Source organism: Siphateles boraxobius, unplaced genomic scaffold, assembly GCF_051911475.1.
Source record: "Siphateles boraxobius isolate OS27281-9 unplaced genomic scaffold, OSU_SipBor_1 18, whole genome shotgun sequence".
NCBI lineage: Eukaryota > Metazoa > Chordata > Actinopteri > Cypriniformes > Leuciscidae > Siphateles > Siphateles boraxobius.
The window spans coordinates 7,607,210-7,625,322 of NW_027508788.1; the positions used below are offsets into that span (position 1 = coordinate 7,607,210).

An 18,113-nucleotide genomic window follows, 5' to 3' on the forward strand; every position below is an offset into this window, starting at 1 on the left:
CTTTTTAATTTATAAAAAGTTAAATAAATAATGAATTTGAATAAAAAAATATTAATGATTAATCGATAGTCGATCGTTAATTCTCCCGACGATCGACTAAGAAAATTTAATCGAATGCCCATCCCTAATGATATGTAAAGCGGTAGTTCCCACCAAAATGAAAATTGGGTCCCACTTTATATTAAGTGGATTTAAGTACTATGTACTAACATTGAAATTAATAATTTGATACAATGGACGTATTGTGTGCATACATGTTTTTACATTGTACTTATATTTTGAAAATGCCTGCATGTAATTACTGCTGTAATTAATTTGTTACTACATTTGTAATTACACTGTTGACCCTTTCCTTACATCTTAACCCAACCTTAAACCTACCCATACCACCAAACCTGCCCCTAACCTTACCCGTATCACACCTCAATCGCAGCAGTTTTACAATACAACATAAACACAATAAGTACATTGTACTTATTTTTCGATGTAAGTACATAGTACTTAAAGCCACTTAATATAATTTACTTAACATGTCGTCCCAAACCTTCCCATTATCGATAGATAGATGGATATATATTTATATTTATTTATAATGATTCATTTTAAATATATTTTGCATTTGATTATGGATTGTTCAATTGTAGTGGTATTTTCAGATTTATTTTGCATTTTGGTTCAGTTTAATATTAGTGTAATAGCTGACAACTTTCAGGAAAACACTTTTTCTGTGGCCTTAAAGGGTTTACATAAACCGCTTTAATTAAGCCTTCAATGCACGATAGATTCATCATAATATGTTACTCTAGTATATTTTTTCACATTTTCCATGAAGAGCAGTGTGCTGCTAAGATTCAGCAGTTGTGCCCTTCCCCTGGGCACCGGGCGCATGTTTCGCTGTCGTCTCCTGTGCCACACAAAGCTGTCGCAATTAGCCACGAAGCTATGTGCCTATTGTCATCTCTGCTGATATCAGCTGCTGATGTAAGCAAGGACACTGCCTCAGGTGACCCACACTGAAACAAAGGGCCAGGCACGGGTTTGGGGGGGGGGGGGGGGGGGGTGGGCATTGCTCATCAGCAGCGCTTATTGACAGACTTCTGCCTGAACCAGTAATGGGCTTAGCAGGCTTCCAGAGGCCCTCTGATGATTGAGAGTTGGAGGACAGCTTGAAGATTCTAATACTCATTTTGGATAAGATCCCCCATTTTTTTTTTCTGTCCCTGGATAGTAAATAACGAGTACAGCTCCCTTACGTCTCTCTTGCGTTCTGTCTCCTCCCTTCTCAGCGAGAACACGCTCCAAACCATCTGCCTGATGGGAATCGCAGCATGCAAGGAGTGATGGAAACCCTCCACTTCCCTCTTAATGTCAAATAATAACCTGAAGATATTATTGCTCATTTTGATTGTTTTATTTGTAGGCTCATGCTTCATCTCAGGACTCTCTTCTTGAACTGTTCGCCTGAAGTACTCAGTGCCCACTTTCAGAGGAGCTGACAGATAATGTTTGATAATGTTTCAAACATGTCCGCCAAACGGCGCAGTGGCTAGAAACGTTTACAAAGGCTTGCTGTGCAGCAGTAAGTGCAGTGTTATTCAAGTCTTTCATTTTTCTGATGGTGCAAGCCCTTTTGAAGGGCCTAATGGCAGCAGTATGCTGAGAAGTTCCTTCAGCGATTGTTAAAGGCCTTGCTGTGCTTTTGTGCCAAATGAACGCTTTTAATGATGGAGTTTTTTTTTTTTGAGACCTAAAAAGCGGTCTAACCCTAACACAGTGCGCTGATATGGGTCCCTGACCACCTGAAGGTTCTTTACATAAAGGCCTAACAGCAGGGATTGTAAGAAAAGCCTTCTCTCTCTCGTTCTTGGCTACATATTAGCTTTTCTCTGAACCTCCTCAAAATAAATGGAACAAATTTAAGAATAGAAAAATTGGCTTATTTTAAAATCATGAGTTGGATTTTGAATAGAATTGGCCAAGTGTGTTCATATACATGAATGTTAACCGTTTCAAATGTGTCTTTTCCCTTTTCAGTTGACTGACATAAGATACTAATTGAATAAATAATAATTATATAATTATATTTATTTATTTATATTTGTGTGTGTGCGTTAATTTGATTAATTGATTGAAGCACTAAAAATTAAGAATAATGATGGCGATGATAATAGTCATCATCATCATTGTAACAAGTTTAATTCTACATTTGGTTTATTTGTTTATAGTTTCAGCAATGGTTTTGATTTTATGGTTTTGTTGAAAAACATACATTTGTTTTTTGAAAACATAATATGATATCTGTAATTGTATCATTCATAATCTCTTTTAAATGAGGCTTTCTCTTTTTAGTTGACTGAAACAAGATACCAATCAATACAAGATACCAAAAAATTATAGGTGTTGTTTTAAGTGGTGGTTGTTTAAATTGTGTGCTCCAAGTGCGAATCATTTTGCATTTTCTTTTTTTATACAGTTTTTAACTGAAACTTTTAATATTTACCTTAGTTGGTATTAATTGTAGCAATTTTTTTCATTTTATGGATATTATAAGATGCTAAATGACTAATATACTGTAAATAATAATTTTATCACTCATAATCACTTAAAGATTTTCAGTTAACTAAGAAACATTTGCTTTGTTTCTGATTTGCAGTTGTCTCAGTTTTTAGTCAAGAAATATGGCAGATGAAAATGCTCTGCAATGACACAATTCATTCCAGCTTACGTAAGAAAAATAATCAGGAAATGTTTACCACTCTACGAGCACTTTTTACAAAAAAATCTCAGAATTCTCGAGTTCATTCCTATAGGACATTCTGTAAAACTTCTCTGAGTTAGCAACAGTAACCAAGATGGGCGGATCTTAGTGACAGGTCAATTCTGGTTCACTACCCTCACCTACATTGGTTAAAGATCTCATCTTCAAAACCAAAGGTCACAGGTTCAAACACTGGAATGGGCAACTTCAAAAAGTCCAAGGCAACTTCCCCTGTCAAAAGTGCACTGCAAGTCGCATTGGATAAAAATAGTTTTCTAAATAGTAGACCAGTAAAAACTAAAATGTTAATTCAGCATTCATACAGTAATTCTAATTTTAATCTAATAACCTCTCCATCTAAAAGCACCCAGATTCTTTGTAGTGCTCTTGATCTCCACCTTCTGATCCAGTGAACGCGCCTCACTCATCTACCTTTGCAAAGGAATTGCTTAGTATACTGGGCACCCTTTGCACCACTTCTATCCATCAATCCCTGATAAATATTGAGGAATACTCAAATGAACCTGAAACCTCAAAGACAACAACTGGATTATGACTAGATCCTATCTAATCGAGCCGAGAAACACCAAGTTATGCTTTAAGCGCAAAGTTTGTGTTGCCATAACAGTGATTGACATCTCTAATGTTTCTTCCCATAACGAGCAGCTCTGCATCACGGCTCTCCTGGTGTGTTTGAAGTGCTCTCTGCCCTAAGGTAATGCACCAGGATAAGGGCTCACATTCCTCATGTTATGCGCTCGCTTCCATATTTCAGTCGAGGTATTTCATCAGCTCAAAGTATAAAGGCAGGCTGAATTCCTCTGTTATATCAGAGGAATTACCTGGAGCAGTAATGCAGGTTTGCACTGAGTTATCAACATTTCAAAAAGTTTGCGGTCTTCTGGTGCGATTTAATGACTAGTTACGTACAATAGTTGTAAAGGCGTTCAATTGGCATTCATATATTATTCTGCATCATATTCATATGTCATAAATAATAGTGATTGTGGCAGTCCATGTGATTTGAATTTTTGATTCAACAACTGGGTCTACAGGAAAGGCAAGCATATGAAAAGGTCATGTTATGTAGTTATTATTTATTGAGAGTTCTGCGTTCCTGCTATATTGATTTAAGGTGCTGCAGTGATTGTCTGCACCATTTCAAAATGATCTATGTTAACAATGCAGCTCACACCACTGATTCAAGTGTGTTCAGTTTAGACATTTTATGATTTTTGAGAGCTGATATTTCAACACATATCAGATCTCCCAGCAGAATCATATTTCCTTTCTTCAATGCCAAAAATGATGCTGTTATTGCTATTGCTATAAGGGAAATTTGAATAATATGACCAGTTAGATTTGGTAATATAATGTAATATGTTAGAAGATATTAAAGTGATAGTTAACCCAAAAATGTTGCCGTTATTTATTAGTTTGATTATAAATGGTACACTATGTATTTCTTATCATGAAAATATGGTACTTAAAGAGAAAAATGTGATAAAATATTAAAGCTATCTTTTTACTTTGTAATGTATCAGTATTTTTATTTATTTTTTTGGTCCATACAATGGTGCTCATTGGCGTCCAGTGTTGTTTTGGCCTCATTTATTTTCATTTTAAGAACAAAAACATTATTTAAAATGTCTTTCGTGTGTTTTGCATAAGAAAGTAAGTCGTTCGAGTTGACATGAACAGGAATGGCATGAGGGTGAATACATTTTCAATTATGGGTGAACAATCCATTTAATTACCATATTTTTTGGATAAAAAATACATTCCATTTCTAATCAGGCACCGAATAGAGTATCCATAGAAATCTGCTAACGAAATGGCTATGTTGAGGAAGGTGGATTGGATTCTGTCAGATGCTTTGTACCAAAGTACCACTTCCTTTGACACCCCTAGTTTTAGCTGAGTGAAAATGCCCTATTTGTTTTGATGTGCAAAACGTTTGATTTTATCCATTCTCTTGTGAGCTTGTTTCAAAGTGTTGGTCATTGTTGTAACTGTGTGTAAATGCTTGCTTATCAGTTCCATTTGTTTTTCCCCCATTTCTCCTTTTTATGCATGCTGTTCCTCCTGTTTCCCTCCTCCTTCCTCCACCGCACCTCCTCTCCTCGTGTGCTCAGACACTGCGCCCAGCACTGAAGCCGCAGCTCACGGTTGGTACCTCTCCCTCCTTCTTCTGCCAGCACAGCATGGCATTCTCTGCATGCCAGCTGAGTACAGTACAGCACGTAACGGAGACATGCACGGGATTTGGGAATGAATCTAATGCGGATTTGCTGTATGTGTCTGTCTGTCTGTCTGTCCGTCCGTATGTCACATCCTTTATCCCTATTGCCATTCGCCCGTGAAGACCCACCTGTCCGCCACGGCGCTCCTCTGGGAGTTTTAATCAGAGCATTTGCGGTGTGATTCCTGGATTCCTGGCGGTCTGTTACACATCCATCCCTCCTGCATGAGCCCTTCTCGAGTCCTTGTTGCCATTTTTGACTTCTCACCTTTTCGAGTCCTCACAGACGCTCGTAATCCGCCCGCAATCATTTTTCATGAATTTAAATGATGTCCAAATGGCTGTTTTTGATTTCTGAGAAATGAACGGGAGAGCCTTTTCTCTACATGACGCAGATGGCATTGTACTCCACCTTGGTGCGCCAGCTCCGCACACAAATCACAGAACGGGGACCATTTGCATAGCTCACGGGCTTTATTCTGTTTTACAATATACCACGAAAGCGCTTTCTCAATTCATTAAGCCCTTTATCCCTGCTCTCGGTTTGCAGTGGCAGATGCTTGTGTAAATGTGTTAGATTTAGTATAAAGGCTTTTCGTGATACTGTGTAATTATGTCACCTGTGCCTCGTGAAACACCCTCTAATGGTTTAATTAGCCGTCATGTTGTGTGTCGCACTGGATCACACCTCAAAATCGACACTTTTCTGCACCCCCGGCCAACTTGCGAATGGATCGTGTTGGGGTGTCGCTGTTTGTTTACATCTATCTGCAACTTTCCATATAGAAAAGGTTAAAGCAAATACAAGCGGCAGAACATCTAAAGGTTAGGGCTATTCTTTTGCATGTGCATAATTTGGACGTGCCTACAGAACGTGGTCAGGCTTGACTGTACAAAAGCTCTATTATAGCTCTGCTACACAGTTCACTGCATTTCTAAATACCATGTCACAAGGCCAGTGTTAACCTTGTACAGTTATATCAGCCTGGCAGTGATGTATAACTGAATCACTGTACGCTTTCCAATAATCCAAAGCGGTTTTTGATCCTACAAAAGGTAAGAGAACACAAGGTGAACCCAGGAGGCTTTATCTCATCAAACAAATTGGTTTTAAATGTAGTGCTTCTTATCTTTGTTTTGTCTAGGCATGACATAGAGCTTTTTTAGTCTAGCTTTTATGTTGTTGCGGTACAGTGAAAAGGGTTAGTTATCTTAATGCTTCCTGTCCGCTCACTCATTTTCGAAATTGACAGGAAATGCCTTGTTTTAAAATGCCGAGGAAGGTCCTTCATTCTTTTATCCGACTGTGGAATTGATGTCCTGATCTGTTGCAAATATGTGTTTCTGCTTATGTTAAAATGCTTGTTTGTGTTGGAAACAGTATTTCGCACCCTGTCATATAAAACAAGACTTGCAGAAGAATGAAGTCACATTGTTTCTAGAATAAAGACGAATGGTCTAGTCAGATGCAGAGAGCAGCTTATGATAGCAGAGCGAAGCATCTATGTTCCTCCTCAGAAGATCCTCTCATTTGCATCTTGTCACACCTTGTGTGTTTTATTTGGTTCACTTTTGTAGCTGATGCACATACTCTGTTTACCATCTTATTTTCCTGGGTGTGCTACACTCACTGTTCAGGAGATTTCTCTTCTCTCTGATAACAGTCTTTTTTACCCTCTCTGGTGTAGCCTAGCAACAAGCTGTTCAAGCAATAAGTGGGGTTTTCAGCAGAGGTTGAGGTAGGAGGCTAACATAGTGGGCAAGATTCCGTATAGAACAGAAAGCTACAGCAATACCACAGAAAACAGTCTTTTGTGCATTTCTAATGCATTTATATTCCCCCTGTTATTATCTCTCAGTCTTTTTGTCTGTACACTATTGTGAAACATGATCAGTGGAATTTGACATAAGCTAATCATTTAGCAAAATATATTTTAATATATTTTATTGTGTCTTATGTTTACTTGGTCATCTATCTATCCATCTGCAGGGGCAAAATCCCAATTCTAACAAGCCAAACCGTGACCCCTCAATAATATTAACTAATAAAATCATAGCTGGATTTCACAATCCAAATAAATACAATTGATAACGCAAAAAAAAAAAATCCACTGTAATAATTTTTCTTTGAAATGTGTCAATATAGAATATAGAAGTTACATGTGTTGTGACCACTATTTCATGTTGTCTTTAACGGGACATGGTGTGGTTGAATATGAATTACACTGCGACTAGAAGAAACATGGTTGGCAGGGTCAGATAGATCATATTCTTATCAGCGTGTCAGCAACCCTGTCAAACTCTTACTGTATCATCACACACTGGCACCCTCGGTATTAATCACACCTCACTTCACCTGACCCATTGCATCTACGGTCACACTGACTTCCGCCTGCCTCTCCTCAAGCTGATTTATTGCCATCATGTTTCTGTTTTCAAAGCAATATATGTAGATCCCCCCCCTTGCATTCAGGATCTGCAGTGAATTCAGATAGTGAGAAGCCCATTTGGTAGATCCTCCATCTGGCTCTCTCTTTCTCTTCTCCCTCTCTGTATCCCTCCATCCAGGCGTACTCCTCATTCCTGTTCATTTCCAAAGAGGATGATTGAACACACTTCACTTCTTCTTGTCATTTCATCATCCTTTGTTCAGTGTGGCACCACACAACATGTTTGAGACTGGGCTTGGTAAACATGACGATGGCATCTTTTGATGATGTGCTCTAAGTAACAATGCGACAAACAGCCTGTAAGAAACCAGGTGTAAAATAACCGCTTTGTTTGCCCGTGATTGCGACAAATGGAAAATCACTCCATTTTGGCCAACCACTTTTGAAGGACTTTTACTCGCAATTATAAAAGTAAAACTTTTCAATCCTCGATCTCAATATGACTGAATCTGCCTTTTCATAAAGCAGCGGGTCTTTTCAGTAGGGATGTTATAATGGCTTTCATTTTTCTGTTGCTTTGGCCACACCTCTGTCACACTTTTCATAATGTCTTAAATCTACTTTTTTTGTCCTATGACTGCTAAAGAGAATGTCTTTTGTGAAACAAAGCCTCTAAAATAAATAGCAGGCTTTAGAAAAGGATGAATGAAAATCTGTGAGTGTCACACATGGTGCCAAAATTAAGCAAGGGTTTATTTAAGCCTATCTCTCCCTCGCTCCCTCGCCGGTAAATCTAAGCCGCTGTTTGACATGAACTTAGCCACCTCTGATGTGAAGCTGTTTTATATGCCAATGTTAACTGCCTCTCCCTCATCCTCTCAAAGCAGTCGCCATGACGATTCCCCTGCCCGTTGTGGCATAGTAAAGCCTGTGTTACTTAATGTCTTGTTTTCAAACACTCTGATCTGAATTCCCTTCATGCATACGAAAAGACAGCACACAAGAAAATGTCTGATTCTGAGAGGATGTACATGGAAATGAGAATATGCATCTACCAATTGTCTTTGCAAATAATTCTCTTCAGTTCTTGTCCTATAAATTGATTGGGCAAAAGGTTTTCTGATGAATGCACTAGAACGTTTCTCTTTATATCACTGTTCTCTTTCCTGTCTGTGATGTTGAGCAACAAGTAGTTGTTAATCCCGCTTTGGCTTAGACTATTTTCATTAGCGGATCAAAAATGGACTAATAGGCTAAATACCCATATTTCTAAAATGCTATGTACTCAATATTAAAGGGATAGTTAAAAATGAAAATTCTGTCATCATTTACTCATCCTCATGTCTTCCAATCATGAGACTTTATTTCACTTGTGAAACATAAAAGAAGATAGTTTGAAATAATATTTTTGTCCACACAATGAAAGTCAAAGGGTTCAAGGTTGTTTTTGACCTAATTAGCTTTCACTGTGTGGACAAAAAAATTTGTAAACATTCTTCTTAAGATCTTCTTTTATGTTCTACAGTAAGTTTGGAACGACTTGAGGGTGAGAAAAAGATGATAGAATTTTCATTTTCGGGTGAACTATCATTTTGACACCTTTAAAAAAACGTATGAACCATGTCATGTTGATATTCTGTTCAGTTCTTAAATATTGTTGATATTTATACAAAATATTGTATTTAAACCTTCAGAGATTTTTCAGACTTAGTGTCTATTTTCATCCCCCTGTGCATCTTTGCCCTGATTATACTCATTGACAGATGGTTATATGTAGTGATCATCTATGGCCTGGTCTCCTTGCTCCATCTCCAAAGACAAGCATTTGCTCTTTCTTCGCTCATCTGTTCGCAGGGCAAGAAAGGGCAGGGCCGTTAACAGCTCTGGAGCCGTAGCTTTAGTCGATGCCCTCTCACTCTCTAATCCTTCAGTAGGCAAGGGGTGAATGGGATGGAAAGGACACACCTGCCAACATGCCTGTCAGCCTTAGCCCAGGAGGAGAAGATAATTGAGCAGATTCTGAACCGCAGGGAGCGCCGTAGGAGAATACAGTTGGATAATGACCACTTTGTTCCCAGCTGGACTGAAGCAGGTGAAGCAGAAGAGTTGGCGCCTTTAATGTCCCAGAATTGTCACATTTGGATGCCATCACGGCCAGGGCTTTCATCAATCAACAGGAACGAGTTCTTCTGCAGCTTCAAGGGTCGCCTCCTTTGCAGACTTTCTCTGAGCCTGCCTTTACTCCCTTTTTCTCTCATATCTTTCCTCTCGCAGCCACACTTGCTTGGTTTGAGCGAGTGATGTATGGCTGTCAGTGGGACTTTGCAGCGGTGTGTAGTGTTTCTGATGAGCAGGGTTTGGAGTAATGCTGGCGTGTGAATGGCTGAGGCAGGGCTCGGAGGTGCCTTCAGGACTGCCTGCAGGGGCCTCGCAGGTGACGCGCATATGCTGCAGTAATTAGACTGAGAGTTGTTCAGCATTAACAGAAGCGGAGGATTTGGGATAGCAAATGCACACCTTCCTCCACTCGGCACTCCGCCGCTGACTAGTAAGTAGGAACATAGGGACAGCTCATATGGGCCGATCTGGATGGAAGAAATAACGTGGGTCTGAGGTGGCTTCGATTTCCCAGCAGACACAGACAGACAGAGTACTCTCCAGCCTAATTGGAAAAAACATTCTCCATTTATGCAGCAGGGCTCAACAATAATGCCTTTTTCTACTTGACCTGCCAACATTTTCACTGACAAAACACACAAAATTTTATATATATACACATGTATCATACAGTACCAGTCAAAAGTTTGGAAACATTGCTATTTGTCATGTTTTTTAAGTCTCTTATGCTCATCAAACCTGAATTCATTTGATCAAAAATACAGAAAAAACTTTAATATTGTGAAATATTATTATAATTTTAAATAATGGTTTTCAATTTTAATATACTTCATATATTATGTGTGATGCAAAGCTGAATTTTCATCAGCTGTTATTCCAGTCTTCAGTGTCACATGATCCTTCAGAAATCATTACATTATATTTGCATTTATATATCTATATCATCATTTTCTATAGTTTTACTAGTTTTAATACTTATTTTTTAAATACAAAATTATATAATGTATAATAGTAATTCATATTTTTAAAATAATTTTAAAATACTAAATGTAAAAATATAAAGTAAACTCTTTGCCAACTAGACATGCCACATGTGCTGACCCCTACACACCAGAGTAGAGAAAGCAAGAGAGGAGACTGGAATATAGTGTGTGCCCTAACCACTAAGCTATGGCCCTAAAACATTTGCTCATTATTTAAAGGTACACTACCATTATTATTAAGTGAAACTGTTGCCCATCCTGCCTCTTTTATCTACCAATTAAGTGTCATCGAGCATCAATTAATCTCACACAAAATATTACTCTAGTTGTCCAGCTGGCTGAGGAAAAAATAAATGTGTGAACATCTACAATCTCCTACCCACTGTCTATATAACTATAGCCGGACAGAAATCTCACGCTGATAGCAGGGAAACTTTTCTCTCTCCAGCCCATGCATTGAAGCTAGAACAAACTTCCCTTTTCATGTGAGAACTGTATTAGATGGACACCTGTGCAGGCTTCCTCCTGTCAACCAGCCAAAGGTTTTCATTTACACCATCAGAAAGTGGTTTACCTGCTGCGTTGGAGATACAGCATCGCTCCATTAGCCCTCAAAGCTACAGAAATTCGCTAGAAGACTGACAAAATGAGGTACATCCCAGATACGTCCCCCTTACAAGACATCGTATGGCATTTTATTCAACGCTTTCTCCCTACCGTCGCAAGGCTCATTGTGGAATTCAAAGACATTTATCTGGTGGCTTTGATAAAGTCAGTGAGAGGGGGGGAGGCAGATCTCTGCTCTGTGGATGACCCTGGCCTGTTGAGCCGAGTTTGCGCCTGCGCTCCGCCCGAGGTGAACGGATGCTGTCTGGCTCTGTCGATTTCCTGGCGACTGAGGGGGAAGAATTAACACTGATCCCTTAGCTCGAGGGAAATGAGGGAAGCGGCATCTGAGGAATACACCCATCTCGCCCGTGGCTTTGTACGGTTCCCTGAAAGGGACATCTTATCCTGGATTAGCTCTGACAAACTTCACTTCCCCTGCTTCTCACAGAATGGAACAACGTGAGTCCCTTGTGTCGAATGTGTTGTTCCCAGATTTGCATAATGCTGGATTGTTGTGAATGCAAGTTAGTCCACAAAAGCAGCCGAAGCAGCCCGAGGATTTATTGATGTTTGAAGGGCAGACGAGGAGAAGCCTAGTCAAAAACATGGCCGTACTAAAAGTACAAATGATCAAGCATCAGATCTGGTTCGTCATCCACCAGTATGCCTCGGGCGCACCTGTCAAGTTTAAAATCTGTGGCATCTAAGCACCTTGTAAAGGTTGCCCTCATTCCATGTCCTGCCTCCAAACACCCCACGTGGCCCAGTTCTGTCCACCTCTGTGTACAGTAACTATAAATCTGTGGAGGCTGCCATATGTGTCAGTGCTGACAGAGCTTGAGGCGGAAACTGACAAAGAGGAGTGTCCGCAGTAGCGGGGATGATAAACCGATACCATGGAAAAGGAGAGGGTGACCTGGAGACGCTCCTCAACTCCTCATGGGATGTTGTTTTTGACTCTCCTGTCTGTTGCCATCATGAAGTTCATTTTGAAATAATTACATTAATATGTTTTAAGTGGAAACCTTTCGGAATGGCCCCGGAGATTTTAGCTGGGGAAATTGAGTGGAAATTGAATTGAATATAACCGGTGTTTGTCATCAACAATAGGCCACGCTTGAGTGTAACCACTAATCATAATGATTTGTTTAAAGGAACCCGAGACACCCTTTATATCAAGCTTCTTCATACAGGCCATGCAGAAGGAAACAAAAACTTCATTAGAGAGAGATTAAATCTTTCTGTTCATGACTTTGACTTCATTTTTTCTCTGGCAACATGATTGATTTTTTTCATTCAAACATTGCTGAGGAAAATCGGCTGGACTATGACTAGAGACTTATGTTTACTGAACAGAAAGTATCATCTTTGATATGCCGATATCCATTGCCCTTAAAGCATGAAATAACTTCTTGTTTCCAGAAACACTAAAATACCTCCAGGTAAAATATATTAAAATCCAATTTTGTTGTGGAAGACCACTACATATGCATTACCTCTAAGTGACTATAGCAAAATTGAGCATTATACATAAGCCTGTATCGGGGTGACTGCAACACAGGGGGTCAATGAGATTTTTAATTACATTTCCATTACAGACCAGGACTGCTGCTGCTGGGCTGAAGGAACAGGTAAATATAGACAGGGTTTGCAATAACACATCTGTGATCCATCTGACCACAGGCCCAAGAGCAGAGTCATTTCATTGCAATCTGCTCACACTTTCACCATGGCAATCACTTTTGCTTAATTACAAGATTAGAGGATCTAATTAGAAGATCTGCTGTCTTTGAAATCAACACATCCTTTGAAATGAGACACTTTCCGTTGCCCAGAGGGTAGACTTTTCCCTCCTTGTCAAATCGATTGCGCTTGAGTGAGTGCGATGGGTTCTGTTTGCTTGTGGATGGGTGACCCTGCCATTTTTTAAAGGAGATTGCATTGTCTCAATACATAGAGTAAACACATTAATACAAGGCATCTTGGGAAGTCTGTCACCAGCCACCTTGCACAACGATTGCTTGTGTCACATTATTATTATTATTATTTTGAAAGCCAGCATTCAATCTAGTACATATTTTACTTTGCCTATCACTTAATCTTAGAGCAATATTTGAAAGTAAAAGTAAAATGCAGTGAAGTGCAATATTTTATCTCCCCATTTAGAGAGAGGGAACATTTCCATCCATCATGGAAAAGGCATATGGAGAGAAAAGAATTAAGAAAATTGCCACAGACGTTCCTTCCTCTTACAAATAAGTCTGATGCAGAGTAACTGTCTTTTTTATAATGCTTCCATTTGATTTGAGGCAAGATTTTGGGTGTTCGGTTTCTGTCTGTCAGTATGTTTCAGTGATTGAAGCTTATTTAATAAAGCCTCACTTCTTGTGTTTCTCCCAAAAGAGAAATTTCAAAGTGGACGTTTTGTGAGTAAAATTTGGTTGAATTTAATGAGATTTCGGAATAGAGGGCTTTATTAAACTTTATTAAAACATGAAGGACAACACACAGAGCAACAATTGGCCTTTTACATGGCCATTAGTGATATGATCTGCAGCTACATCATCACATATCACTTTGCAGGTCATTCATTGCAAATATTTGATTATGAAGTGCTTCTTTTTGATGTTATTTGGCTTACTTGTCAAATCGTGAGGCTTTAATTATGCCAGTGATGTACAGTTCAGTATGATGGTCGAGAGAAAGGCTGAATGCATGCTAAGACTCAGATCCATGAAATGGCTTTTTGCGGAGATCATTTTAAATATTAATAACATTATTATTATCAGCATTGAAACTAGTTGTGCTGCAGCATTTATTTGAAATATTAATATTTTGTAACATCATACAGGTTTTTACTGGGGGGTTCCATGTTTTCCTTGCTGAATAATTGCATTTATATATGAACAAATATGAAAAAGAATGAAGGAAATGAAAGAGAACTAAATGAGGAAAAATTTAAATAAATAAATAAACATTGACTTGTGGATACCCAGTGAGCCACAGCAAAGTTCATTTCAAATCTCCACTGGAGCACAGTATCTGTTGCGGCTTGGGCTTCTTTTGAGAAAGTTATTAGAAGTGGGCAATGGGCGCCTGAGTCCAGGACGATAAAACAACAGAAGCTTTTTCCTGAGGAAGTGAGGTAATTGACTATGAGTGCAAGATCAAGTGTAGCCACCGGCTCAACTCATGAAGAAAACCGCAGCATATCTCCTGCTTGCACCTGTGCTAAAAACAGTGAGGCGTAAACCGACAGTGTTCGGCGTTCTCCAGCCGCCTTTAAACATTCTGAATATGAGCTGTACACTTTTAACCTTTTGTCATGGCCAACAGGATCGAAACCCCAGGTCTATTGTCTTTTTCTTATCAATGATTGTTGTTATTCCTGTCTTCTCTCAAAAGATGCACTTGCAGGAGTGCACAAGTTTGAAAGGAAGATGTGATAAAACGATAGCGTGAAGACACAAAAGAGGCTTATTTTAAGTCATTCTTTAAAAATTCTTCCACTTTTGAAAATGTCAACGCTGATGGAGACAAAAGGAGTGGATTCAATAACTGCTACAGATAACAGATATATAGTATCTGGGTGTCCACACAAGAGATGACGTTACTTGTGCCGTAGTGGCCACAGACTCATCTGTACCATTGTTTTTGACTGAGAAACTGAGACTGTCTTCGACAGTGGTGTTGATGGGACCGATGACCCTCTGAAGTCAATCCAGCTATCACACTTTATTGTCTTGGGAGATTTCTTCAAACCAGTAAGCATGACTTCTGGAAGAAGAGATGTGTTGCTATGCTTCGGCCCTTAGGGTCCTCACCTCAAACCCCTCAGAGACACGTCCTGTCCTCCTTCAGTCCAGATTGCTTTTGCTGTGGTATTTCGCTCATAACTCAAGGTCATGGTATCATGCAGAGCATTATTTGCTCTCATTCTCTTTCCTCCAGCTTTTATCTTCATTTAGACTTTGAACACCAGAATTAAATGTCAGCTTTGGGTTTTGTTTTCAGATGTGTGAAATAGGGCTAAGCAGTGATGGAAGGATGTTAGGCATGCCTGTTACATCAGTATTCTTTGATTTGTGTTTTCCACCCAGTGACTTTACTTTGAAACTTTGCAACTGTTTGCAATCCCACAATTGTGATTTTTAAATTATTTAAAGATGAATTATTAGAGGATGTAGAATAAACTATAATGATGCTGCTCTTTTTAAAAAGTAGCAACCATTTAAGCTTGTTACAACAAGTAGCTAACTGCAGGTGTTTAAGTTTGGCAACACATTTTTACATATATCATTATAAATATATATTTATAAATAGTATTTTATTTACATTATATAATCATTTATGAACAACTTAATTATATCAACTAGAAGGTAACTGCATTGAATGTATTTTAGGCAGGCAACAGTTTTTGCATGAAATTGTGAATATTATACATTGTTTTATTAACACTATATAATTGTATCTATTTTTAATCATAACTCCATTAGCTTTAATATGATTAAAAAGGATGGTAGCTAACTCCATTGAAGCCATTTAAGGTGCACAAAATATGTTTACATATAATGATAAATATATATTTAGATACTTTTTTTTAATTTTTATTCATATTATTTGATTTTTATTTATAAAAAAAAAAGTAGTAACTGCTGACTGCATTGAAATTTATTTTCCAAAAAAAAGGGATTTTTAACTGCTGCTTTACACGCATTTTAAATTATGCATTGTTGTGTTGTTTTAGGGCTAAAGGAAATGGCCATACACTTAACATAAATTCCAGGCAGAAAATTAACAGTACTTTGTTTGTGTATATATAGTGCCTATAAATATACTTATAATTTATATAATTTTTGAATTATATAATTGTATAAGGACGTTTTTAGTTATATAATGATAAATAGGAGAGTATTTTATTTTTTCAACTTATTTATTGCAGAAGTAGCATGTTACCAGAAAAGCAGCAGTATATTTTAAGCTGATCAGCTGCTGAAAAATGTAGTAAGGTTAGTAGTGTCACTGCTTTAATTAGTTACTCCCCAACCATGGAGGCTGAGGTGGTAGATTAGATATTCTTTTCAATTTGTAAGCCAAAGCTGTATACTACATTGAGGCAAGAAACAGGGAATCTAATGAAAAGTTACATAATGGTCTGCATGTTTGAGTGTGATAACTTCATCTTAACGTAACTCGATTAGAGTGCTCCCAAGCAAAATGAGAGAATATTCAGGTTTTCTGTCTATTGGGGGCTGAAGAACTACTGCAGCATTTCTGTTGGAGAAACTGTTCAGCGGAACAGCAAAACTGATAGGATCTTTCATCATGTTTTCTCTCTGTAGTTCAGCAGGTGTCCACTCCAGCCAGGTGATTTACCCCATTTCAGGCAAATAAAAAAAAACATGCTTAGTGCATCATCTTGAGACTGATGAAGCTCTTTCCCTTTCTCTCTTTCTCTCTCTCCCATCTCATATTCCTCAACACCACCTCCAGCAGCCTGAGGTGTGAACCTTGAGAGCTCACAGCAATCCTCCTTCACCACAGGACAGATATTTTAGAAACTGGAGACTGTGGACTCTTGGATGAGTGTCAGACCTGACTAGCGTTTCATTGTAGCTGGAGGTGCAGTACGAAGTAACGGCACACTCCAAATTAAACTTATCCTTTAGTTCTGACCTTGGATGTGCTTCCCACAAATGCCAATGCACAAAAATTGGACCCCATCTCAGACTTAGTTCGTTTGGATCAGATCAAAGTCTGCTTTTATCAGTGCCCGATGGCGCTCGCTTTTGCCACTTTCTGGAGAATGAGCATATGCTTTCCATCTAGCTTCATTCCTTCACTTATCTAACTGGGTAATTGGGTATTCCAGTCTCTTTCTGAGTCATAAACGTTAAACAGGAATACTGTTTATGGTAATGATTCTTCCATAAGCACCACGCAATGCGTGTAATTATGTGACTCCGTCTAGTCAAATTGAGATGAGAGCAAATTTCTAGGGTTTCATTAAGATGGCAATTTCTTGGAATTACTGAAAATTCTGGAGGCAAAATGGCTGCTGAGATTAGAGGAGGTTGCTTGAGAATTACTAATTTCTAAACCATCTGCTTCTTGAATTACACATTAGCCAAACTGTTGGTTCACAGTGGACTCTTATTGAATTACGGTTCAGTCATTGTGTTAAGGGCAGCCCAACACACCAGCGCACCTCCGAACGTGGCATGATCACGGACTTCAATCTTCTTTCTCATCGCTGTGGCTGAGCTCCGCACACCCCTTCATTTATCTTCAGGCTGTAGAGGGTGGAAAGGAGAAAGAGGGCATTAAAATCACTTGAAGCTGAATGGGAACAGACAGTCCTGTCCCGGTCTTCACTCCATTTGTTAAGTTATGTTAATTCCCATCAATTCCATTCAGTGAGAGAATGACCCAAGCAGGCATCCAGCCCATCTGCGTTTGTGGACAAACCGGCAATGGTATCTTGCAGCAAAGTGGATGGGGGAAAGAGGTTTAAGAGAAAGAGCGATCTCTGTTTATCTCTCCATCCAGTACATATTAACATCTTAATAGGAATGTGAGTTAAATCACGTCTTTAGACCCTCCCTTCCTTTTGACAAGCGTGAATTAGGTGTCAAGCAGATCCCCACCGACTATAATTGAATCTGCCTACCCTCCGAAAAAGGGAAATCTGAAGTCAAACTAGCCTATTAGGTTGATCAAGTCATGTTTTGTTGGGTTTGGCAGCATCATCCCTACATCCCACCCCCACCCTTCTCACACAGGAGTTGTTTATGAGGTGAGATTGGGTGGGATGTTGTACAAGCACACCGCTCTGTGCTTTCTCGCTTTTCGTTATCCTCTAATAAGTTGTGGCCTGCCGTTTTTGTTTTTTGAACTCCCCCAGGAAATCCCCTCAGCTCTCGGGCTCAGGCCACAGATGAGAGCGGGAGATTGCCGTGGGTAAACACGGGAAGGCTGATCAACTCCTCGTGACTGGATTACCAAGCGTCGGA

At 39.0% G+C, this 18,113-nt stretch overlaps 1 protein-coding gene across 9 annotated transcripts in view; it reads left to right on the forward strand.

Moving 5' to 3' along the window:
* The window catches only part of cadm1a (cell adhesion molecule 1a), a 304,169-nt gene that overhangs the window by 279,338 nt on the left and 6,718 nt on the right, over positions 1-18,113 (forward strand). For 3 of the 9 annotated variants that reach the window (XM_077233180.1, XM_077233187.1, XM_077233181.1), the window contains one exon: positions 4,894-4,926. The exons of the other annotated variants lie outside the window; for them this stretch is intronic. In XM_077233180.1, the coding sequence (XP_077089295.1) occupies positions 4,894-4,926 (33 nt within the window). The remainder of the gene's footprint in view (positions 1-4,893; positions 4,927-18,113) is intronic. 9 annotated transcript variants of the gene reach the window in all.